Source organism: Dendrobium catenatum, unplaced genomic scaffold (genome assembly GCF_001605985.2).
Source record: "Dendrobium catenatum unplaced genomic scaffold, ASM160598v2 fragScaff_scaffold_1491, whole genome shotgun sequence".
In the NCBI taxonomy this organism is placed as follows: Eukaryota; Viridiplantae; Streptophyta; class Magnoliopsida; order Asparagales; family Orchidaceae; genus Dendrobium; species Dendrobium catenatum.
Genome location: NW_021319953.1, coordinates 215,357 through 242,177, shown reverse-complemented (window position 1 = coordinate 242,177; position 26,821 = coordinate 215,357). Strand labels below are relative to the sequence as shown.

At 34.7% G+C, this 26,821-nt stretch overlaps 1 protein-coding gene across 4 annotated transcripts in view; it reads right to left on the bottom strand.

Moving 5' to 3' along the window:
• Positions 1-155: 155 nt before the first annotated feature.
• LOC110115904 (RNA pseudouridine synthase 2, chloroplastic-like) overlaps positions 156-26,821 on the bottom strand; it is a 45,422-nt gene continuing 18,756 nt past the window's right edge. The window contains exons 3-7 of one of the 4 annotated variants that reach the window (XM_020849312.2): positions 18,067-18,330; positions 16,265-16,467; positions 15,323-15,401; positions 528-703; positions 156-419 (exon numbers count right to left, since the gene is read on the bottom strand). In XM_020849312.2, coding sequence (XP_020704971.1) covers positions 287-419; positions 528-703; positions 15,323-15,401; positions 16,265-16,467; positions 18,067-18,330 — 855 coding nt within the window. In that variant the 3' untranslated portion in view covers positions 156-286. Of the gene's footprint in view, positions 448-527; positions 704-15,322; positions 15,402-16,264; positions 16,468-18,066; positions 18,331-26,821 lie in introns of all 4 variants that reach the window. The other 3 variants (XM_020849313.2, XM_028700350.1, XM_028700349.1) reach the window with 3 other exon arrangements.

Here is a 26,821-nt window from a genome sequence, read left to right as displayed (position 1 = left end):
AGCATATGAGAGAACGATTTTCACCAGAAAAATAACTGGAGTGAAAAAAATAAAACTAGAGTGACGATGAAACTGCTATAACATTTGTACATAATATGCCAATACAATATTTTCTATCCAAGGGGTACAATGCCGCTTGTATTCAGACAACATAAAAACATATCTGAAGACTACAATTTCGTTTGGGACGATTTTTTTTATGTTTCTTAAAATAATTTTTTTAGTATAAAGCTCCTAATTTTTGTATTAAAAAGTCGGTTTAAACAGCAGTAAAAATAGACGAAGCCTACAATTCTAACCTGTGATCGTTTTGACTTTTATGGTCCGAAATAGTACGAAGCTGATGCAATATCTCGGTGAAGTCATCAGGTGGGGGGCATGAAAAATGCAGATGTTCGCCTGTGTGAGGGTGCTTAAATCTGCATAAGATGAGTAGCCAAGATGCTCCTATCTCAAGAAATAAATAAATGGCATGGAATCGAAATAAGGTAAACAAATTTGAAGCTTTTGAAATTAATTTTGTTTACCCCAGTGATTGAGCGTGGAGGCAAGGTCTCTGTAACTTGGATACCATATCTGATACAAGAGCATGGCAACTCATAGGAGTCCTTGACTTCAGCAGTGACAGTGCCAGGCCTTTGGTGCCTCCATAAAGCTCATCACCCAGCAGTGGGATTCCTAAGTACTTCGCATGTGTGCGTATCTGCTCAAAGGCAGCACACCCAATGTTATATCTGTTGCCATATCATTGAAGTTTTGTAGTTTTGTTTGGAACAGTTTTTTTATCGCTTTATAAATAACTTTTTAGTACAAATTTTTTCAAATATTTTAGGAATCAGTAAAAAAGCTAACCCAAATGAAACCTCAATGCCAACACAAGCTAGGCATAGTCGTTTACTTGAAGGCTAAACCTCCCATGCTAATGGACAGCATACTTTATCTCCACTTTTTTAATACAAAAAAAGGTTCTTCAGGAATATTTCATTTGATATTGAGATATAATTTATGGAAAAGTGCAAAGACAATTGAACATCTAATTGATGCATTAATATGTGGCTTAAAATTGATTTGATAAGAACGAATCTTTTGAAGTGTCATCTAATTATTGCTAAGTATTTTATTTTAGGTTAATCACTTTGTAGCAACTGTGAATTGAAAACTGCTTTCAATAGACTAACTTGAATGATTGGTCGGTAAGAGGATGCATTCATGGGTATAGGATAAGAAGACTCGCGTGAAGAATCAAGCTCCAAACATAATCTAGCTTAGTGAGAGTATTGTAATTAGATTTCATTGTACAATTTTACTACTTAATCAGCTTCCGAATACAAAAATTCTAATTTTTGTACTAAAAATTTACTTTAAGAAACCGTAAGAAAGTCGTCTCGAACAAAGCCTAAGTCTTACTAAAGATATTCGTGTTGATAAATGCAATTAAATTTGATTAGATTTTATTTATAATATTTCAAAACAAATTTTAAGACATTTTTGAGAATTTCATTAGCTTAATTTTTTTAGATGCTTGAATTATTTCATATTTAATTATATGTGAAATTATTTTAATTATTATTTTATTTTGTGATCAATCTTAACCTCTAAATAGCCTCCAAAGAATGACATGTATAGCACTAGAACGTACTGAGAGGGGTACACATCAACACCCCTAGAAAAGACAGTAATCAAAGAAGTCCTCAAAATGCGGAGTTGTGTTTTTACAACCCTCAAAATCTAAAGGATTGATAATCACCCCAAGTCAATCAATAATTGTATTGAAAGGGGTCCACATCAACACCCTAGGAGATGAAATGATCAAAGGAGATCTCAAAAGGCAAAGGAGTTATTTCTCACAACCCTCAAAATCTGAAGGATCAATAATAATCAATCTAGTCAACCCTATGTCAATCCAATGAATTTCAAACAACTTCAATCAAGATCTTTAATCATCTTATTTACATGATAATGGGTCCCAAATTAATCCCTTAACATGATCACATTATAAGGTATCGACGACACATTAAAGGTGCAAGAATCGAGCTTAAAATTATCTTAAAATAGTCTAATGAATCTTAAGAGTATTCAACTTGTCAATTTTTTAGGTATATCTTGCTTATTTCTTAATAGAAACTAATGAGTATATTCCTTAGATCATTGACACAATTTTCTCCAGCTTTGATGTTCATCACTTTAGCTAAATTTGACTCCATTCAACCCAAAATTTGAATACTCCAAGAATCCGAAATCTAAATTTTTACAATCAATCTAACCACTACTCACTATTATGCTCATTTATGATCTAAAATGGATTCAATTTGAACCTTAAATACCTAACACAATTCCCTATAACTTTGCTATTCATCACATTACCTAATTTTGGCATTAAACCCAAATTCTTGAAAACTATAAGAACCCAAAACCTAAATTTTTGAATCAGCATGTAACCACCCTTTTGTATTTACTTATTCATTTCGTAACACAAATGGATAAAAAAATGGACCCTAAATCCCTATCAAATTCCCTAAAAAGTTAATGTTCATGACTTGAACTAATCTTGATTCCATTAAACCCAGGTTATTGAAAACTCAAAGAATCCAAACTGAAATTTTAAAATCGATTTGATCACCCTTCAATATTCTGGATATATCTCCCTCATTTCTTATTATAAACTGATAAAATTTGAATCCTAGATTGCTGACATAACTCCTTATAAGTTAGATGTTAATCATCACTGTAGCTAATTGCAACTAAAAAAACCATTGCTTTCATAAAAAAACAAAAGCATAAAATTTGAAGTCAACTCCACTTCCTCGAAGTATCAGAAGTGGTGAAAGACTTTAATCCCATATTACTGAGGAGACTCACCTCCCTCTCCACCCTCTCCACCCTCTCCTCTGCATAAATAAATAGGCAAACCCTCTCATAAATTACTAAAAGCCTCTAGTTCCCTCGGTGAAACTCTATTATAATTCTACATTGCCATCGAGTTGGAAGTTCTTTTAAACCCAAATCTCTCTCCCTCTCTCTTTTATTTTAAGCATTTTATTTTCTGAGCCATTTAATTTCTTGCATTGTATTTTCTAATCATTAGAATGGTACATCTCAAAGTGCTTCGAATCTAAGGTATATTACAGGTGCCAAAGCTTAGTCATCTATAAGGTGATAATACGTTAAAGCATGATCATCTGCGAAGATACATATTTTATATTTCGTAAAATATCAGTATTTAACCATAAGTTCATCAGCATCAGATATGACCAAAATAAATCTTTACGACCTAAACATGATCAGCTCTAGCAAAAGGAGCATCTTTATAATCGCCTTAAACATAGTTATCTTACATAGCAAGCATGAGTCCTCTCAAGGTGCCTATTGACCCATCATCTTTTATGCATATAATAACTAATGTGATATTTTCGTCACCCCCTTAACCTGGGTTATGGCAACATAGTTTTAAAATTTCATCAACAAGTACAGTCGTACAGATAACTACAACAACAAGAATGAAAATATTAACTTAGAGAGAGCGCATATGATTATCATAATTGAAACAAATTATATTAACCCCACCAAATAAAGCTTATGCCTCTATACCATAAAAGCTCTAATAAGGGATTGTTCGATTGCAAGTTATCTAGAATAATCATGCACTGTAGATTAAGCATAACATATTTGGAACACTAATGAATATTTGATTGGTAGTAAAATAATGAAAGTTTTTTTTTTTTTTTTGTTCGGTTGAAAATAAAATGAATAATATTATCGTTGCTAGGTCCCAAGTCCTGAATGAGAGTAGTCGACAACCAGCATAAAACTTGTCGAATAATCATGACATAAATAATTTAATACATTATGTTAATACTATGGCTTTCTCTGGAAGCGACGCATTGTGTGGCAACGACAAGTGAGCAAGGGCTGCTGCAACGGCGCCAAGGTGCGGTGTTAAATGGGCAAGGATTCCCACATCATGGACGGATGTGGGCAAAAAAACTAATCCATAAAACTAAAATAGGATAGGAACATGGAATATAAGTTCCCTTATTGGAAAATTAATAAAATTAATATATATTATTATTCATAGAAAGATAAATATTCTATGTATTTAGAAAACTAAATAGGTCAGTGAGAAAGCTAAGGAGATTATTCTGCTATGAGTCATAATAGTAATAGTGTAGGTGTGACTATAAATAAGAGATTGAAGGATAATGTTATAAAAATTAATAGAATTAGAGATAGAATTATAATTTTAAAGATTGTTGTTGATGAAAAAATTATTAATATTATAAGCGCTTATGCTCCTTAAATAGGTTTGAATATGTATTCAAAATTAAAATTTTGGAATGATCTAGAAAAATTAATACAAAAGATACCTCTTGAAAAAAAAAAATTATTGGATAAGATTTTAATGGACATGTTGGTAGAGAAGTAGATGATTTTAAAAACATTCATGGTGACTATGAATTTGGAACGATTAATGAAAGTGGTAAAACTATATTAGATCTTTCTTTATCGTATGATTTTATAATTTCTAATACCTTATTCAAGAAAAGGAATGAACATCTCATCACTTATAAGAATTGATAGAGTAAAACTCAGATTGATTATTTTCTTATAAAAAATAGATCATTTAGATTGCAAAGATTGTAAAATTACTCCGAGTTAAAGTTTATGTACCCAAATTCACTTATTAGTTTTGAACTTAAAAGATGAAGGGGTAGAAAATAAAAAATAAAGTAAATCGTTATTCTAGGATTAGATTGGGGCATTTAAAAAATATTAATAAAAATATTTTTGTGAGTAAGATTCTACATCTTAAGATTTACTCTATGCATATGGAAGCTAATATTATATGAAAAAAAGTAGTTAGTAAGATTAAGAATGTTGTAGAAGACGTGCATGCAGTATCAAAGAAAAAAGCTACTAATAGTAAAAATAATTTGTGGTGAAATCAAAATGTGCAAGAAAAGATAAAAAAATAATAAGATTTGTTATAAAAATTGATTTAGCTGTAAAAATTTTGATAATTATGAAAGATATAAAGATGCTCGTAAGGATTTTAAGAAATCAATTTGCAATGCAAAAATTTTAGTTTTTAATGATTTATATAATATATTAGATACAAAGGAAGGCGAAAAATATATATATAAGTTAGCTAAACAAAGAGATATGAGTAGTAAGAATTTAGTTTAAGTGATGTGTTAAGAATGAAGATCAAAAAATGCTTTTATTAGAATAGGATAAAATATTTTGCTAAACTTTTCAATGAAGATTATGAGAATACGATTGACATTAGTAACATTAGTGACATTAGCACCCTAAATGAAAATAAAGATTTTTTTTTTTGTCAGTGTATTAGTAAATCTGAAGTTAAAGATGCTTTAAAGAAAATATAAAGTGGAAAACTATTGGACCAGATGATATTTCAATAGAAATGAAAATGCTTAGGAGATGAAGGAATTTCTAGGATTACTAAACTTTTAATATTATTTTGAAGGCTAAAAAAATGTCATATGAGTGAAGAATGATGAGTGTGTTGATTCCTATTTTTAGGAATAAAAGTGATGCACAAGATTGTGTGAACTATAGAGGAATTAAGTTAATGTGTCATAGTTTGAAACTATGGGAGAGAGTTATGGAGAATCAGTTGCGGTGTGACACTAATGTTTCTCAAAATCAATTTGGATTCATGCCATGTAGGTATACCATGGAAGCTATACATTTATTGAGAGATTTGATGAAGAAGAATAGAGAAAAACTTTATTTATTTTACCTCATACAAAACACCCTAAAAATCAAAATGAATGCATTCCAAATGCAAGACACTCACAATATATCATGATAAACATCTCATAATCTAAACAATCCCCTATCATCTAATGATGGCCTCTGTTAACATCAAATCTCCACTGATAGGATTCCAACACAAAATCAATCAATCATCAAGATCGTCATATGGGAGTCCATCCCTAATCCCAAACAACTAAGATTACCAAACCCCAATATCACCATCCTTTGGCTCCCAATAATAAAAAACTACCTATATCAATTATGCCAAAAAAAATAAAAAAGCACAAATAAAGTCAAAAACACCAAAAAGATGGTCAAGTTATTATATATATATATAGCTTTGTGTCGAGAGCAAATTATGCATTATCCATTATGCTGATTATTGGAGCCAAATTTAAATTAACTCAAGCTTACAATGATATTAATCACATCAAAATGCTTTCAAATAAACGTAGCTCAAAACTTCTACACAGATAAATATCATCTAACTAGATAGATAGCCAAAATAATCAACACAGATGAGTATGCTAAAATCCATCGAACCAAATAGTTTGCCATGAGGAGTAACTAGTATAGTATAATTATAATGAATTTTCATATGTCCTCAAAGACATGTATTGGAGCTTTGTGTACTACTTGAAGTACATGTAATGAGGCACAAAACCCTCTATAAGCCTGAGTCGGTCTGAAATTGGCCATTCAGTTAGCTTCTAACATAAGTCAAATGAAACCTCCTTAGATGACGCAACTCATAGTTTCTAACAACAATCCTTCGATAAAGTTTGATCGACTAACTCCCAATAGGAAACAAGTGCAGAAATCATCGAAATAGTGGTAGGAATTTAGGATTTCAGCAAGAACAAAGAAGGAATTTGTAGAAATTCCTTGACAAATCAATAGGAAAATTTAATAATAGTTGAAAAATATAATAAAACAAGAAAGATACAATGGATTTTCAAATCAAGAGGAAGATCTGGCTCTCCCAAATCCCTAGCCTGTGGCTAGAGCCCAAGCAAACCTCAAGAACTCCTAAATTTAGCAAATATTCAACATAACCCTAACCATAGGATAAGAATAACTTTTAAATGCAAATAATACAAAGCCAAAAGTTCAAACAGCCCTTCAGATTCAAATCTCCTGCTCATCTCTCTCTCTCTCTCTCTCTCTCTGTGAATGCATGGACCCCAACCCAAAGGGGGGTATCTAATTGGTTTTGCCCAGGTTTTCGACTTGTGTAGTATTAGGTTGGTCCTTTCGGGATCGACCAAACTAGCCCTCCTGGACCTATCTAACAATACCCCCCTCCCAAAGAATCATCTTGTCCTCAAGGTAAAAGGACGGAAATTGATGCTTCATCCTCTCATACGATTCCCAAGTAACATCATACTCAAGTAGATTTTTTTCACTTAATACCTCTCCCTTTCGTACTCCTGCCAACTCTAGTGGTTCCAAAATCACCTCTGAATTCTCTGTCAACATACTGGTAACTCTACAATTGAGGTGTTATCCTCTATAGCTCTCCTGAACAATGATACGTGGAATACTGAATGTATGGTCGCAATCAGGGGTAGCTTCAGTCGATACGCCACTGCTCAAATCCTCTCTATTATCTCAAAAGGGCCAATGTATTGTGAAACCAACTTTTCATTCTTTTTACTAGCCATTGTCCTCTGCTTGTAGGGACGAAGCTTCAAATACACCATATCCCCTACCTCAAACTCAAACGGAATATCCTTCTAGTGCTTATCAGCTTATCATTTCATAATCTGTTGAGTCCTCAATAGATGTCTCTTCAATTCCTCTAGTATCCTATCCTGCTCTTCCAAGTGCTGCTCCACTGAACAGGCTGATGTGCTACTCTACCCAAAGTGTACCAAGTGAGATAGATCACTGCCATACAACACTTTGAAAGGAGTCATCTGAGATGCCGAATGGTACTTAGTGTTGTACTACTACTTAGTCCATGCCAACTACTTAGCCCACAACCGAGGTGTCTCTAAAATAAAACATAGCAGGTATGTCTCCAAGCTCCTGTTAATCACCTCTGTCTGCCCATATGTCTGAGGGTGATAAGCAGTGCTCCTCTTCAATACAGTCCCCTGCAACCTGAGAAACTCCCACCAAAAATAACTGAGAAACACCTTATCTCGATCGGACACTACAAACTCTAGTATCCCGTGCAATCTGACCGCCTCTCTAATGAAAGCTAACACCACTGTTACTGTCATATAAGGATGTCGTAGCAGAATGAAATGATCATATTTACTTAGTCTGTCCATCACCACTAGAATAACTGTGAACCCCTCCAATCGGGGAGCCCATCTATGAAATTCATAGAGGTCTCTTCCCATACTTTGCATGTAAGGGTCAAAGGCTGTAATAGCCCCCCTGGAGCCATAGTCATACACTTGTTCCTGCAGAAAAACTCACACCTGGCCACCATCTTCTCTAAATCTTTGTGCATCCCCTTCTAACATAATTCAGCAGCCAATCTTCTGTATGTCTTTTATATATCATAGTGACTTCCAATAACGCTCTTGTAGAACTCCTGTAGCAAGTGCAGAATATAAATTGAGGTTTTGTGATAGCACAAACTTCCCATGGTATAGATGTCTCTTCCCATCTACGGAATAGCTAGGATGGCTACTCTCATCCTTCAACAGATCCTTCTTAACTCTTTGTCCTGCACACTTTCTTCCTTAATAACCCCCTAATCCAACATCATTGGTATCGAAATGACTAACACCTGGAGCTCCCCATGCATTTGGACAAAGCATCAGCCACCTTATTTTCCAGTCATGGTCTATATTGGATCTCAAAATCATATCCCAACAACTTTGACAACCACCTTTAATGGCCCTTGGTCCCCATCCTCAGCTCTAGTAAGTACTTTAAACTTCACTGGTTAGTCTTGATGATGAAATATTGGCCCAACAAGTACAACCACCACTTCTGAATAGCTAATACAATGACCATCAATTACCTCTCACAGACTGATTTCAGCCTAGCTCTAGCTGTCAACACCTAGCTGAAATAGGTCATAGGTCTGTGATTTTGCATGAGCATGTCCCTAACCCATATCCAGAGGAATCAATCTCCACCACGAACATCTGGCTGAAATTGAGTAGTGTCATGACCAGAACCATGGTCATGGCAGTCTTCAATCTCTCAAAAGCCAAAGTAGTTGCTTCTCCCCACAAGAAACTATCATTCTTAAGTTGCTCTATTAGAGGCCAAGTAATAGTGATGTATCCCCTCACGAACATCTTGTAGTACCCTATGAATTCTAGGAAACCCCTTAGCTCCCTGAGGTTCATACATAAAGGCCATTTCAGCATTGCCTCAATCTTGGCTTGATCAATGGCCACCCCATCCTAGAATACCCAAGTACTCCACACTTGTCTGTGCAAAACAACATTTCTTTATATTGGTCCTTAGCTGATGCTTCTATTAACACCTCTAAGACTGCCCTTAGATGCTCCAAATGCTCCTCACTAGACTTGTTGTAAACTAAGATGTCATCAAAGAAAACTAGAAGAAATTTACCGAGGTACGGTCGGAATACCTTGTTCATTAGGGACTAAAAGGTCGCAGAACATTGGTGAGACCAAACGACATCACTAAGAACTCGTCATGTCGCTCGTGTGTCCTAAAAGATGTCTTTAGAACATCTTCCTCTCCATCTAATGATACCCGACATCAGGCCCACCACCTTCATGAATACCACCGCTCCACAAAGTTCATCTAGCAACTCATCTATCACTGGAATAGGGAACTTGTTTGGCATAGTTTCCTTATTCAGATCCTGGTAGTCCACACAAAATTGCAAATTTAGATCCTTCTTTTTAACCAGTAGAACTGGGGTAGAAAAATGGCTCATGCTCGGCCTAATAATCCCTACCTTCAACATTTCCAGGATCAGCTTCTCAATCTCATCCTTCTAAATCTGGGGATAGCGGTAAGAACTGACATTGATCGGTGATATCCCTTCACTTAACATGATGACATGCTCTTGTCCCCTCTGTAAAGGCAATCCTTGAGGTGGCTGAAAAACCTTACTGAACTGTTGTATAATTGTTGTACTTAAAGAGGGATGTCCCCCCTCCTCCCCTCTAATTCCCTCCAAACTTTGTAGCTCCACCAGAAATCCTCCGCCCTCCTGTATGGCTCTTACCATGGTTTTTAGTGAAACCATGGCTTTGGAGAGTCTTGCATCTCCCTTAATCACCATCCTCCTCCCTTCCACCAGCAGCTCCATTGTCAGCATCCCCCAATTCATCTCGATATCCCCCAAGGTCTATAGTCATCTCCTCCCCAAGATGAAATCAGTGCTCCCCAGCAATAATGGAAGATAATACTCCCTCACCTAGATTCCCTGTATGGTCAAGACCACCCCCAACACACCCCTCTACCTATCTCCATCTTTCTCATCCTCATCATCACCCCATAACATCCTGTATCCACCAGTTTTAGCCCTAATTGGTCTAAAACCCATTTTGAAATGAAATTGTGAGTGACCCAACTGTCTATCAGCACTACTATCTCCTTATTTGTTATCTCTCCCTCAACTTCATAATGTGATTCAAAGTGAGCCCCACCACTGAGTTTGAGACCTGAATCATATCTAAATGCAACTTTTCCTCCTTCGTCAATGCCTCACTCCCACCTCCCTCCTCAGCTTCTTCTTCATCACAGATGGTCAGAACCTGAGTTAGGTCCTTACACACATGCTCTGGCGTGTTCATCTCATCACATCTAAAATATAACCCTTTGTCCTCTTATCCTGCATCTCCGCTTCTATGAGTCTTTTGAAGTCCCCACCCTCCTGGGCAAACTCCACCGTTCTTCTTACTATGCACTTTCTCACTGGAATGATATTGTTTGAGTTCTATGAGTTAGAGTTGTGGGGGTACTCCGATAGGCCCTATGTTGCACCGATACACCTATTTATAAAGGCGTACTGTATCTGATACACCGATACATAAATACGCCTTTGATACTCCACCAATACGTGTTGGATACGCCAAAGACGTATACAATTAAAATATTATTTAATTTCAAAAGGACACGCGTATCTGATACACGTGTCCGTTGAAAAACAAAAAGAAATCCGAAAAAAAAAAAAAAAAAAAAAATGGGTGGATTTTCTTTCCGCGGCTGCGGGCAAAGTTTTTTTACTTCCGCGGCTGCGAGCAAAGTTTTCTCATTTCCGAGATGGATTTGAGTCTCTTGATGATATGAGAATATTAGAAATTACTAATCTTTCACTTGATGAGCCTGAATTAAAAGCTATGATATTTATTGAAGATTGATATAGAAGTTCAAAGACAAACCACTGAAGAAGCTAATCATATCACTCCTTCTATTGAATAACAACAACAACATCAAGCCTTTATCCCACTACGTGGGGTCGGCATTCCTTCTATTGAATAGTTGAAACTTTATGTGCTAGACAATTTATGTTTATGCTTTTGTTGTTGTACTAGACATTTAATGCTTACTTATATTTTGATATTATAAGCTACATGGCTACAAATGATGTTGTTGTCTTCTTTTTTTTTTGTAATTTCAAAATTATACTTTGATTGCTTACTTAATTTTTATGTATGATTTATAAATTATGATGTCGTGTCCACGTCGTACATGTATCCTATATTTTTAAGAATTGACGTGTCCCGTATATGTATCGTGTCATATTTGTATCGTGTCGTATCCGTGTTGCCGTATCCGTATCGGTGCAACATAGGATAGGCCCCTCCCATGTCCCATGATGGTCTTCTCTCTCTTACATTTTTCCTCCACCCTCTGAGCCAGCTCCATCTTTTCTCTCAGCCCCCTAGGTCTTAATACCCTGAGTTCTGCCCGTATGTCCTCCCTAAGCCCCTTCATGAAATTTTCCTCCAATCTTTCCGCAGAGATCCCCCTCAGTGTCCCTAATAGCAGCTCAAACTTCTCCCAGTACTACATAAATATCCCCTCCTGAGTTAGGGCAAAGAATTGCTTGTGAAGGTCCCCTTCTTGAATGGCTCGAAAACTTTCTAACAAGCACTCAGATTTTCCCCATGCATAGATTGGATACCTTGCCTCCCTCTATTAGAACTAGGTTAGGGCTTTCCCTTCAAAGCATAGACCTGCCTCCATGAATTTCTCCCCTTCAGTCAGCCCATTGATGGCAAAATAATGTTCCACCCGGTACAACCAACCTTGAGCATCCTTTCCATTCAAAGACCAGCATCTTTAGCTTATTTTCCCTCCCATCCATACCCCATTGGTTTCTTCCCCCATTTTTTCCCTAGTGTACTGGTGGTGTGTTTCTATTACTTCCTCCTTTGGTTGATTTTGACCTCATGGCTTCCCCCAATCATGCCCTTCTCCATTTCGCCTCTCCTCATGCCCGGATAATCTACCAAAAGGATTAGCTTCCCTCCTCTTTGATGTCCTCCATTTGGAATAACCCGATCAGCCCACCAACGGGGCTCCTCGTGGTTGTCCTTGATGGAAAACACTTTACAATTAATCGACATCCTTCTGAACCTCCTTCCCTCATGGTTACACTCTAGGAATCATCGGTGATACTTTCAATTGCATGTCAAGCATCTTTTTCATCATATTTTTAAAGTTCCCAAAGCAGTTCTTGATGGCGGATAGTCTTCCCTCCACCCCATAATACTTTTCCTCCATCGAGCCTTCAGTTGTTCCATCTCTCCCTCCAACGCATCCATCTTTTTTGCTGCCATTAATTGGATCTAAGTTCCAATCGCAAAAAAACAGTGAAGAAAACTTATTTTTCCGCCCAAGAAAATGCTTTGATACCAATTTGATAGAAAAAAGTGCAAAAAACACCAAAATAGTTGATGAAATTTGAGATTTCAGCAAGAACAAAGCAAGAATTTGCATAAATTCCTTGGCAAATCAATAGGATATCTTAATAATATTTGAAAAGAAGAAGAAAACAAGCTAGATATAATGGATCTTCAATTCGAGAGAAAGATTCGGCTCTCCCAAATTCCTAGCCGATGGCTAGAGCCCAAGCAAACCTCAAGAACTCCTAAATTCAGCAAACATTCAACCTTACCCTAACCCTAGGATGAGAATAACTATTAAAAGCAAATAATTTAAAGGCAAAAGTCCAAAAAGCCCTTCAGATTCAAATCTACCGCTATATGCCCCTCTCTCTCTCTCTCTCTCTCTCTCTCTCTCTTAATGTGTGACCCCATCCCAAAGGGGAAGGAATCTGTATGGTGCCACCTAGGCTTCTGCCTGATGTAGAATTAAGCTGGTCCCTTCTGCATCGCCCGAAGCGGCCCCTCCTAGAGCGGTCTAACACTCCCCTAACTAAATAAACTAGGGTTCTTGATAAAAACATAGCGTGAATTATCATCCCCCACAACATATGAATTGCCTGCACCAAAAGAGCTATTACAACGATACATTTGAGAATCATTACGGCAATGCACTTTAGAATATTTCTAGCCTTAAGTGAAATTGTTCTTCATCGGGAGATATAAATCTTGGCTGCTTGTACCATTGGAAAATCATATAATTAAGAAAATAAATTCCTTCCAATAGGGAGAAATTTCTAGGCAATGTCATTTCCACTGCTCAAAGCTACCTCCTGAAAATGTTCAATGTCCTATCTCTAAAAGGAGTGAGCAATGCTTTTAGAGCTCACAATCATGTGTTTAATTAGCTCATTATCATGAAGTTGATCTTATATGTATTAGCAAATTTAACTAATTCTAAAATTTCCATTACATGCATTAAATTTGTTTTATTTACGTAATTACAATAATTATACCATTAGTATCTTAATTAAAAAATAAACTTAATTATAATATCTTCAATATAGATTAATCAAGTACAATTTCATGTTGGTGAATTTCCTTAACTCTACGAGCTTTATACATTTCATAAAATTTGTCAAAATATTTTAAACAACATTAATTAAGTATTAAATATATAGTTATGCTATATTTTATTAATTAAATTTTCTTTTAATTGAATTCGTTAGGGTGCTCACATATGAAATCATATGTAAAATGTTAAATTATTTATATTTATTTAGTTATACTTAAATTAATAATTTCAATGTGACTACCAAAACAATCACTCAACTGGATGACAAGAAGTATGCCAGACCATAAACACCAAAGCGGCTACAGTGTTATCATATCAAGATCCCAGCATGCAACGATGGTCCCAACAGCTACTAGGGTGACAAGCCATTGGGAATCTTTTGGCCAACCGTTGGAGGTTTTTTTAATAGATTTTTTAGAATTATTACAAGGCATATTATAAGAGATATTTAGCTATATATATATGTGTGTGTAAGGGTGGGGGCGAGGGGATATTTTGAGTTATTTTTAAGTGAATGAAAAATCATTTTATAGATCTGAAAAGCTAGATCATTTTGAGAGAAAATTCAAGGAGACAAATCAAATGCTCATCAATCAAAGCTTTCCTTTAGGCTTCCATTTTGATAAAATCTTTCCATTCAATTTCTCGGTATTTTGTAAGGAATTTTTATTTGTATATCTTTATATTTCTTGTAATAGAAATTGCAAACTTTAGTATCTGATTTTCTTGATTCAACACCGAGTTCAAAAAAGCTTTGAATTACATTTTAATTGATTAAACATAGGATTTAAGCCAAGTGAAACTTGGTGGAGCTTTGCAAAGCTCAGTTAGTAGGTTGCGCTTGTTGTTGAACAAGTAGCTGAAGTTTTTGACCTTTAAACAAAAGTTAGTGTAAATATTTATTCGTCTGCTCAATGAAGTGAAAGAATTGGACTTGTATTTCAAGTCCGATACAGTAGAACCTGATTCGAGTGAGGATTAGTTGTGCATGTAAGCTAGATAAGTGTCCGACCACAGAAAAATTTCTATTGTGTTAAATTACCTATTGTTAATCAACTTAATTTATTGTTTATGCTTGACTGTCATTTTGGTGAATAGTGCAATATATGATCATAAGTACTATGGTTAAAATTCAGTTGTAGCATATATTTTTGTAATTATATATTATGTATTCATACTTGTGGCTTTGGTGTTTATGATTTAATTTTCATAGCTTATAAAGTTAAGTGGATCAAAGACAAAGCTCACTAGCTAATCACTTGCTTATTGATTCTATCATTTTTTAACCTACAACTAAGGTTCATTTGTGTGGTGTGCTTAGTTTATATATTTGACTGTTAATTAATTAGTTTCCATGTATCTTATTGTGAGTTTAAATTTGTAGGATTTCAAAAGAAATTCAAAGTATTTATGCAAATCCAATACAAAAGTGCCTTTGACTCATCATTTCTGCTCATCATTTGTTCATCAATAGGTTAAATTCCAATCGGAGTTTAAGACTGTTGACTGAATACTATGGTTTATAATTAGCCTAATAAAGCAGTGTTACTTCATTGTAGTGCTATGAACCTCAAGTAAACACAAGGGCCCGGATAGAGCCCGGGAACCTAAACCTAAGGCAAGAAAAAAAGACAATGGTTGATACCTATGATGTAATATCATTAGCAAACTGTTACATGCGTACCTGATGAGTGCGTCCAGTTTCCAGCCTCCACTGCACCAGTGCAGATCCACCCGCAGCAAAAACTTCCACTACTTTATACCTAGTAAAGTTAGAGAAAACCAGTCAGATGTTCCCAGGTCTTATATATATATATATATATATATATATATAAAAAGTGAATATATATATATATATATATATAAAGTGAAATATTGCAAACCAAACCCCTTAGCCACCGATCCATTTAATAAGCACAGGCTCCCAAAGCCCAACCTAAATCAATCCACTCCACGAGACCAACTCATTATCATTAGTTTTATCCCAACCATCCTGGGTTCAGCGTCATGAAAAAGATCAACTAGCATAGAACATGAAAAGAAAGCAAGGAGGATAAAGAAACGTAGAGGTAGGAATGGCAGGAAGATGGAATTAGAGACGGGAAATAGAAAAGAACTGCTTCCATTCACAAGCATATTGCATGATGACATGAGCGAATAACCGACACTCTAGCATTTTATGGCTCGTTTTTGTTTTCATTACATTTTTGGTCTCCCGTTCACAAACTATCTCAATCCCTCTTTGAAATTGATAGGTGAGGTACTGACTGCTCGAAGTTAGTTCATTGTCACCTTGAAATTGATAAATTGCCCTGCTAATTCCAAAGCATTTTGAACTAGAAACCTGTACTCCCTCCCTCACCGACAACACCCTTTTTTTTTAGAACAGGTCTAAGGAAAACATGAATGTGGTTTGAGTTGGGTGTCTCTTCAGGTGCATAGGTAACTATCACCTTAAATATAACTCTGGCACAAAAGACTTGTATGGTTATTAATGACTCCCAAAGCATTTATTGACAACTTGTTAATATTAGCAGCTTATCAGAGACCAAGCTGGGTGGTATTTTTTCTTGATCAATTTGCATTAGGAACAAAAAAAGGAAATCACATGTGGAACATCAATCACCTACTGGAAGCATTTCGAGCATTTCTGCTGCTATTGATCCCTGAAACAGTAGCCATGCGGGTTCTGTTGTTGCAATCACGAACTATCGGGATCGCAATCCGTCCAGAACTTGGAGATGGGACTCCAGATACAAGGCTAACATATTGTCTATGGATAGTATGAAGCTTGAACTGCTTAGCCAAATGGGCATGAGAATGCTCGTCCTATCATCAAGATTAAAAGAAGTTGCAGCCCCCATTATATCCCAAATGACATTTTAAAGTAAGAACGTTACAATAATTAGCAAAGATAAAAAGAATATGCTCAGATACAATATGCATCGCAAGTCATTCATAAGGACAGCATATAATGCAATTTATGAAACTAGAATTTTGGTCACTTTTCAAAATGAAACCAAAAAATTTTACATAGAAGAAAATAATAAAAAAATGATCAAAATCGCATCCTCTTTTTGCTAAAGCATAATCCAATGTGGCTAATAATTGCTGTAGAAAGGGACTCATAACATTAATGAACATTATAAAGAGAGTTAACAACAAAATTGTAGTTGTCAACACTATCTACATGATCATCCTTTTTTCAGTAAACATAGGTTGGCAAGTATATTTTTAGTCATATGCTACAGGACAATGACAAATTTAGCATTGCGCTGTAATCTAGAAAAGGAAAACCTTCACACAGATACTTGCAAGATTTTTTATTTGCCTACTCTTAAGCTCTCTTTACCAACTTACAAAGTTCACATCAACAACGTCTCCATTCATGAAATCATTTTTTTAAAGCATAAAATTGAATAAGTCTACCATAACAAACATTATCAAATCAATAACTCAGCTTATAATCATTACACTATCAACTACAAAATTCTGAATTCTTTCTGAAATTGGGATCCTCCCAATTAAAATAAAAATGGAAAAGTTTATTGGATTACATACCATGCAAGTATATGTAAAATGATTAACTCTACAATGCTCAAAAGAGCCCAAACGAAATCTCTAAGTCATTGAATTGATCTCACATCTATAAACATACTACATGTCATCAATCCAACGATCCTAGAGACTTACTTTGAATTGTGAATTAGGCAGCAAACCATTTTTTATGTAAAATATCATAGTCTGAAGCCCCTCAAATGAATAAAATAGGAAAGCAGTTAGAGGGGAGTCTAAGATCTCCAATTCAAAACTATAACAAGGAATAGAGGGAGGAAAAAACATAACTTAGGAGTAAAAATTTATGGAACTTGAGTGACAACAACTATATTCTACAGGTCTAGTTGGCACGGAGGTTAGATGAAAATGAAACAGTCGAGAGTTGATGATGAAGGTGGATGAGCTGTGGAATGAATAAACAAGTGAAATAAATTGGGTAGGCATGAGGCTGATGATGAGAACAAAAGAACGTAATTCCCAAAGTACCACTCTTCTGTATCAAACATGGTACTGATCAAGTTGCATGCCCCCTGCTTCCTCAAATCCATAGATATGGAGAAGAACAAGTGAGTTATTGTAAAAATGATAAAAAGGATAACTAAAGCTACCATTATATTGAATTACTAGCCCAGACACAGGCTTGCTTTCATGAAGTTGACTAGCTCTTGTAAACATTCATCTTTGAAATTAAATGGCCAAGTTTGTGATGCTCATAAAATTACTCAGGCAGTTTTATAAGCTTATCTATTCACTCATATGAAAAGTAGAATATAAACATCTGGATGCCCATGTATTCCTATTAGCATGAGCATCCAAGTGAAATCGTCTCCACAGATATTTGGCTGTGGATATTTATAAAATAAAACTAACCTTAGCTACAACAAGCAGACCACTGGTACCTTTGTCCAATCTATGTACAATGCCTGGTCGAACAAGCTCATCACTGCTGCTCGTTTTGAGCTCCTCATAAGAATGACCAACATAAAAGTCACCAACCTCATTTTCTGATGAGTCTGTATTGTCAGTTTCAGATGAACCTTTTCTGTTTATGCACGCACCTGCTGGAAGCTGACAATGATTAAGTATAGCATTCACTAACGTGCCATTAGCATTTCCAGGAGCAGGGTGCACCACCTAGCAACAACCAGCAGGTAAATAATCGAGGAAAAGGTGAAATGTTAAGGCATGTTATCAAATACTACATCTGGAAGTGAAACTTTGTTTGAGTAACCAGCCATTATTATATTTAGGATGAAATCCATGCAACTAAAATAGGAAATAGCAACTATCGGATGCATATTTCTTTTCAAATATCGCAAGTTCATGCTCACACATTCATAAGATTAAGAGTACAGGTTATACAAATTGAAAAGTAAAATTGCGTCATTATAGCAGATTGCTCACAAGTTCCAATCAGAAGCATTAATTCAACACAAAATGCTCCACGTGTAGGCTAGAAATTCTTAGTATTGAATAAGCAACAAGAAAAAGGAGCTGTATTAACAAGGATAACCAGTAGATGCTTATGTTGTTTTTCTTTTGAAATACTTGTACATATCAATACTGAAATTATGAATACACAAAGAAAAGCAGGATCATTGCCGCTGCCAACAAGCTCCTGCTAAGGCAACCTAAAAACACAAAAGGTTTGAGACCCCTAGACAAAAAAAGCTCACTGGCTTTGGTTTTGAATTAATGTCAGTGCCAACAAGAGGCAAGAGTCAGTCAAAGCAAGCTTGTGACCAACCTCCAATGATGCAATTCTGTTGTTGTCAATCTGTCCATGGCCAAGCTTACCATTTTGAGCAAGCTCATTGCAATCCCATCGCTGTGATAAGCTCCCTACAAGGAACTTGTGGCGCCCAATCAGCTCTTATCTCCATTTTTTTTACAACTTTGGATGTTGTTAAGTGAAATATTTGAGTAGGGCAACCATCCTTGAGGTGTAGGTGAGGATGGAAGGGTGAGGGAGACTTTTGGAGTGGTGACAGTGAGGTGGAATTAAGAGAAGGGTAATGCAAGGAAGGCCAAGAGGTGAGTGTCTTGAGGAATTAATTTGGGGAACTAAGGAAGGTGGAGAACCTAGTGAAGGGTGTCTTAGGATGTGTAGAAGAAGTGGTAAGGTAAAGTAGAGGTTCTGGGCAGTCAGCTAGGGTGTTGGATATGAAAAGTGGGCTACCATGAAAACATAAGCATGACAATAGAAGGAATATTATGATACAAAGAACTATAACATGAACATACATATGATATTTCTAAGTAAATTCACTGAAGAAAAAAGCGACCAAGCTTCACATTTCATTGCATACAAACACCACCTTACATAATTTCAACCCAGCATAATAATATAATACAACTCACTCCATTTTTATAAGAATTAAAATGCACATTATTAAATAATTTCACAGAGGAAAAATGAAGGTCTAGAATCTTCAAGATTTTATTGCATAATTAATTGTTCCATTGCTTAATTAAAAAGTTATATGATTGTAGAGCATCCAAAAGCTTCCTTCCTTGCATTTGACTCTTAATGGAAGGGGGAAAAGAGATTTGGATGTCCTACCATGCTTTTAAATATATAAAATTAAATTATACCCACATGTAAAGAGAGTTGTTCCAAAATATTATTTTTTTATGATCAATATTTTTCGTTATTGCTCCACTTTAATTGAAGATGTTGATGGCACATTATCTCCATAAAAGAAACATGTATTTTCATACTTGCATGATGAAATCAAGATTAAATTATTTCCAGATTTCAATGATGATCATGATGATAATCAACTTCTTCCATGATAATTGTAACAGCATAATAATGTCCAAAAGAGAATTTTTTTTAATAAAATGTTGATGAGTTTATTCTTCCCATAAATGAATTGTGATTAAATTTTTTAAATGTTTGCAGTTTAATGATCAACTCCTTACATGATGATGACTCTACTCGCAAGATATCCTAAATCTTGTCATATAGAATGGATTTTTTTGGAAAAAATCATATTTCTGCTATGAAAATTAAAATATAAGTCGTGATCTTCTTATTCTATACCATACTCCACCAGTTTTCAATAAACTGTGCTCAATTTCTAAAAGGCTTGTTTAGATTGACTAGCATTTCTTGCATGACAACAAAAAAATAAATGAAAATTTTAACAAAACACCTTATTTGGGGTAGCTTTAGCACTGCTTTGATTTTCAAACCACAGCTACACTTTCATCTAGCATTAGCTTTTTTTATGCTTTTTCAGAAATTTTTATGGTGAGAAGTTACTTTTTACCATCAGATATACTAATATATGATAATTGTAATAAATTTGATATCCGACTTTTTCAAAAAAATAATATATTAATAACATCCATAATTTCAAAAATATTATTTTTCTCATAAAAACTTTACAAAAAATTGCAGCCTCCCAAATGGGATAACTATCATTAACTAAACAACAAAAAATCAAATTATTCACCCTAAGGTCACTTTCAAAAAGGATTAAAAACCATCAAAGACTCAGCACTAGAAAAGCACCAACTCAGAAACTTCTCGTGGGATTGAAGAGAAACAAAATCAACCAAGCTCAAAATTTCTTTATAGGATTGAAGCGAAACAAAAAACAAGAAAATTTATAGAAGGCCTAAAAAAACTCTAAAAAATCATAACAAAGTTAAACTTATTTTCCCAAAATATTCCAAAAAGGGTTGGCACTTACAAAAAAATTTACGCAAGATGGCCACCATGCCAAACGCTTCGTAGGACTGATGGTAAAAAAAATTTTAGAAGTTTGTGTAAAGAAAAGAGCCATGAGGGGAATTTGGAAGCACAACTAATGGCATAAATAATATTACAATGAAATGGAGAAAACACCAAATTTCACCTAACATGTAATAGACATTCAATTTTTAATTCTGAAGCCAAAAAATGGAGGTGAAAGATAGCCTACTCATGATAAAATAAAAATAGCAAGAAAAGGAATGTTATTGATCAAAGAAGAGCAGTCACATGAAGATACAAATAATATTTTTTGTCATGCTCACAAAATTATCCTGATAAGAGGAAGCCACCAGGCTTCGTTTGTCATTGTATAAAAACAACATTTTTTATGATTTCAACCAACATGACATTCTAATACAACTCATTCCATATTTCTAAGCACTTAAATACTCATTTTTACATAATTTCATGAAGAAAAAAATATAGATCTTCAAGATTTGATTGCATAATTAATTTCTGCCTTGCAAAACATCCAAAACATCCATCTTTACATTCGAGCCTTATTTGAAGGTGGAGAGAGAGGAATGTATGTCACACCATACTTCTAAATATGTAAAATTAGTTCATGCCCATATGGAAGGAGAGTGTTTCCATAATATTGCTTCAATGATGATAATTTTTTTCTTAATTTCTCCACCATTAAATGAAGATGTTTATGGCACATTTTTTCATAAAGGAAATAACATTTATTTACATATTTGCATAATAAAATACGAGTTAAATTGTTTTCACATTTAAGTAAATATCATGCTGATAATCTACTTCTTTCTTAATGGTGATGGCAACATATAAATTTTCAAAAAATGTCATTGTTAAGAGTCAAAATTTCATTTACATCTAAGAAGAAAATATCATTTCTAATATTCTTGAACCAAGTCTTTTAGGTATACCTCTACCTTTTTTAACATAGGTCAAATCTAATACATCTACTCTTCTAACTGGGTCATTGGAAAGCTAACGTTTTATATGCCCAAACCATCTAAGGAGAGTCCCTCTAATCTTATCTGCCACTGGAGCTAATCCAATCTTTTCATATATATACTTGTTTCACATTCAATCTCTAAGAGTGAATCCACTCATCCACCTAAGCATCCTCATCTCTGCAATACCTAATTTACTTTTATGCTTCTTTTTTACTGTCCAACATTCACGCCATAAAGCTTTGCAAGTCTCACGATCATCTTATAGAATTTTCCCATATGTTTGAAGGATACTTTTCTATCACACAACATGCCCGGTGCATTCCTCCACCTCAACCATCTAACTTGAATTCTACCAATAATATCCGAATCTATTTCACCATCACTTTGAACAGTAGACCTGGGATATCAAAAATGTGTACTCTTATTAATGGCTTGATCAACCAAAATCACAATCCCCCACTAGATCTAATACTACTTAAATTACATCCCATGTATTTGGTTTTAGATCTACTCAAACAAAAACATTTAGACTCTAAGGTTGACTTTCATAATTCAAGTTTTTTCTTCAACTCCCTCTCTAGTCTTATCAACAAGAAGAAAATAATTAGCAAAAAGTATACACCATAGTACGTCTGGTAAGAACACCAAGACTAAAGCAAAAAATATCGACTTAAAACTAATCATTGATGTAATCCAAATGTAATCCACCTGAAATAGGAAAATACTTGGTCAAATCACCTTATGTTTGAACACAAGTAAAAGCTCCTATTAGGGGTGCAAACAAGTCAAGCCGGCTAGCTAGCTGACTTGGGCTAGACTTAATAACGAGCTCACAAGTCGAGCTTATTGAGCTTCGAGCTCAAGTTCGAGCACTTTGTCGAGCTCGTGAAATAATCAAGCCCGAGTTCAAGCAAATAGCGGATCAGCTTGATCTGCGCAGGCGTAAGCAGAATAGCGGGTGTGCGGGACTCACTACACGTCGAAATCGAATGAAGCGGGCGATGTGAAACAACTAAGTGGTAGATTAATTACTTCGAGGTTTACATAAGGAACAACCGCACGCTATTAGCGAAGGGCAAGGGAGAAGGCCGTAGGGGCGTGCAACTAGCCGCTCCATCTCCCATTTAGTTTCAGTGAGGAAGGGCATATCTGAAGGCTATCTACATCTTCATTCCAGCGAGTACCAAGGAAGGTAAAAATCCCTAAACCTAGGGCTTTTTATTTCCTTCGCCCGCCATCTTCGTTCCAGCAATTACCAGATTTTTGTGAACTTTAACTTGTTTTTTATACAATCTTCATTTCTTATTCCTTAACAAAGAGCCATAAGCTTATTCTACCCATATTTTTCAACAATAACAATGACAAACCGCACCAATTTGTTGAGAAGGATTTGCTCGTTCTTCTTTTTCCTCAAAGTAAATTTCTCAAGTGAGAATTGCTTTCATTTCTATTTATTATCTTAGCGCATAAACAAAAAAGAAGATGCCAAAAATTATTTTGTTTTGTCATTGCCAGCTGTTGAAGTGATTGGTTGTTTTATGATTTGTGTTTTTCAGCATTCAAAACTAAAAAAAAACTAGTTCACGATAACAATAGCTTTTATTTGAGAAAGTTTGCGGCAAATATGTGAATCAAATTATTTTTTATAAGTGTTTAGGTTACTATTTTGTTTGCAGCAAAGTTCTTAAACTATTTGAGAACATTTTGGCAGCAAATTTATTAGTTACTATTTCATTTTATGAATGGATTTATAATTTCTTTGATGTCCTTCATATAGAATGTCAGTAGATACAGTTATTGAAGATAGTATTAATAAGCATCAGAATTTGGAAATTGGAGAATTGCAATCACACAATGAGGGTGGAAATGACAATGTTATGGGAGAAAATCAACTAAATGATTGTCGGGATGAAGAACTAACCATTGAAGATAAAAGTGAAAATCCAACAGACAATAGAAAAAAGAAAACAAAAACATCTATAGTATGGGATGAGTTTAAGGAGATAGCACTCCCTGATAATCAGAAGAAAGTTGAATGTTCTCATTGCAATAAAAAGCTAGGTTTAGGTAGCACAGAATAGATACAACAACACAATTTAGAAGGCACTTAGATCGTTGTCCTGCAAGAATCCCTGTCTTAAAGAATCAAAAGGTCATACGCTTTGAACCTAAAGACATGTATTGGTGATAATTATGAAGAAAATGGAAGTTGAAGAACTTTCAAAGACGGCCAATCTAAAAGTAGGGAGATGGTAGCCCATTACATATTGATAAATGAGAAACCTTTCTCAATTGTCAAAGTGTTTGGCTTTAACTTAGTGTTGAAGTCTATGTCACCATATTTCACAAAGTACAGTAAAACAACGGCTCAAAATGATGTTATATTGGTGTATGAGGTGAAGAAGAAAAAACTACATCAAGCACTAAAAATAATAAGCAGACTTGGCTTTACAACTAATCTATGGAAGTTGAAAAATCTAAGAATTTCATACATGACAATGGCCGCACATTATGTAGATTCTAATTGAAATTTATAGAAGGGTGTGCTAAGCTTCTCACACTTGCCTCCACCACATACAGCTTCTAAGCTTGTAGACACATTTTACAAATCAATCAGTGAGTGGGGCTTAGAGAATAAAGTATTTACTATATATGTTGATAATGCTGCAAACAACGACAGAGCAATTAAGTTGCTAAAGGACAACTTTCATGTGAGGAAGAAGTTACTTTTTTAAGGAAGGCATTTTCATGTGTGGTGTTGTGCACATATTCTCAATTTGATGGTGAAGGATGGGATCAAAATTGTGGAACAAGTTGTTGATAAAATACGTGACTCTGTTAGTTTCATAAATGCAGCTGAGTCAAAGTTAACAAAATATTTTGAAGTTGTTCAACAGTTACATCTGCCTACAAGGAAACTTATCATGGACTGCCTAACACGTTGGAATTCAACATATAACATGCTTATTGTTACACTCAAACTGAGGGAAGCCTTCTTCTCTTACCGGGAAAGAAAGGTTGCTTATTGTATTTATCCTACGGAGGAGTGGGATGATATTGGAAAGGTGTGTGATATTTTGGGGTTTTTTATGAGGCAATAAATATTATTTATGGATTTGAATATCCCACATCAAACTTATTCCTTTCACTAATATGTACAATAAATTAGGTATTAAATGATGGGGCACGTTCTTCAAATAGATTTATTATGGAGGTGTCCAGAAAAATGAAAGCTAAATTTGACAAATACTAAGGGGAGTGCAATCTTTTAATGGTGTTTAGTGCTATCATGGACCCAAGAATGAAATTTGTTGTCATAGAATTTGCATTTCCAATGATCTATGAAGGAGATGAAAGCATACAAAACATCTCGTATGTCTGCAACTTATTATTTGAGTAATACAAAGAATATGCAGCAAGTTTTGAAGAAGAGATAGAATGCGCATGCGGTACATTCAAAGTAGGAAGATCAAGTTCTGCGGTATGAGTAATAGTTCAAAAAGCACTCAAAAGTCTGGGGCAAACAAGTATAGTTGTTGGCTAGATTTTACAGCCTATGTTTCAAAGAGAATAATTAAAAAATCTATAAAGTTTGATTTAGATAAATATTTTGAAGATGGTTTAGAAGTTTATCCTGCAGGACGCCCCTTCGATGTTATTGCATGGTGGAATGACAACCAAATGAAGTATTGCGTTTTATCAAGAATGACTATTGATATCTTAGCAATTCCAATTAGCATGGTTGCATCTGAATCTATATTTAAGGTAGAAGAGAGAGTTGTTGACACCTATCATTAAAAATTGAGTATTGAAATGGTTCAAACTCTCATATGCAGCTCAAATTGGGTTCGTTCAAATTACAACCTAAAAGGAAGGATGAAGGTAGTTATTTGTTATAGTCTTTATTTCAAGCTTTATCATTTTGTAATACTAAGGATATCATTTCATGCAAATTACTTGTAGGAAGAGGAGGATAATGAAGAGGTGGAGATAATATTACTTCTAAATTAGAAGAATTTTGAAAAGGTAGAATATTCCTCTACATGTTTTCTTTATTAACATTAAAAGCAGTAATTCTGACTTTTATTTTATCATTTGCAGAAAGATTATTTGAAGGTGCTTGTGACCGGATAAAGTGATGAAATCACGGAGATTTGAGGAATATGAGATTTTTTTGTGAACTTAATCTTTTGATTTTTTTAACACTATTTTTTAAAGGATTCATGTCATGATTATTCGACAAATTTTACGTTGGTTGTCGACTGCCTAACGCAACCCTCCACTTTTCTCATCCAGGACACAACTAATGGCATAAATAATATTACAATGAAATGGAGAAAACACCAAATTTCACCTAACATGTAATAGACATTCAATTTTTAATTCTGAAGCCAAAAAATGGAGGTGAAAGATAGCCTACTCATGATAAAATAAAAATAGCAAGAAAAGGAATGTTATTGATCAAAGAAGAGCAGTCACATGAAGATACAAATAATATTTTTTGTCATGCTCACAAAATTATCCTGATAAGAGGAAGCCACCAGGCTTCGTTTGTCATTGTATAAAAACAACATTTTTTATGATTTCAACCAACATGACATTCTAATACAACTCATTCCATATTTCTAAGCACTTAAATACTCATTTTTACATAATTTCATGAAGAAAAAAATATAGATCTTCAAGATTTGATTGCATAATTAATTTCTGCCTTGCAAAACATCCAAAACATCCATCTTTACATTCGAGCCTTATTTGAAGGTGGAGAGAGAGGAATGTATGTCACACCATACTTCTAAATATGTAAAATTAGTTCATGCCCATATGGAAGGAGAGTGTTTCCATAATATTGCTTCAATGATGATAATTTTTTTCTTAATTTCTCCACCATTAAATGAAGATGTTTATGGCACATTTTTTCATAAAGGAAATAACATTT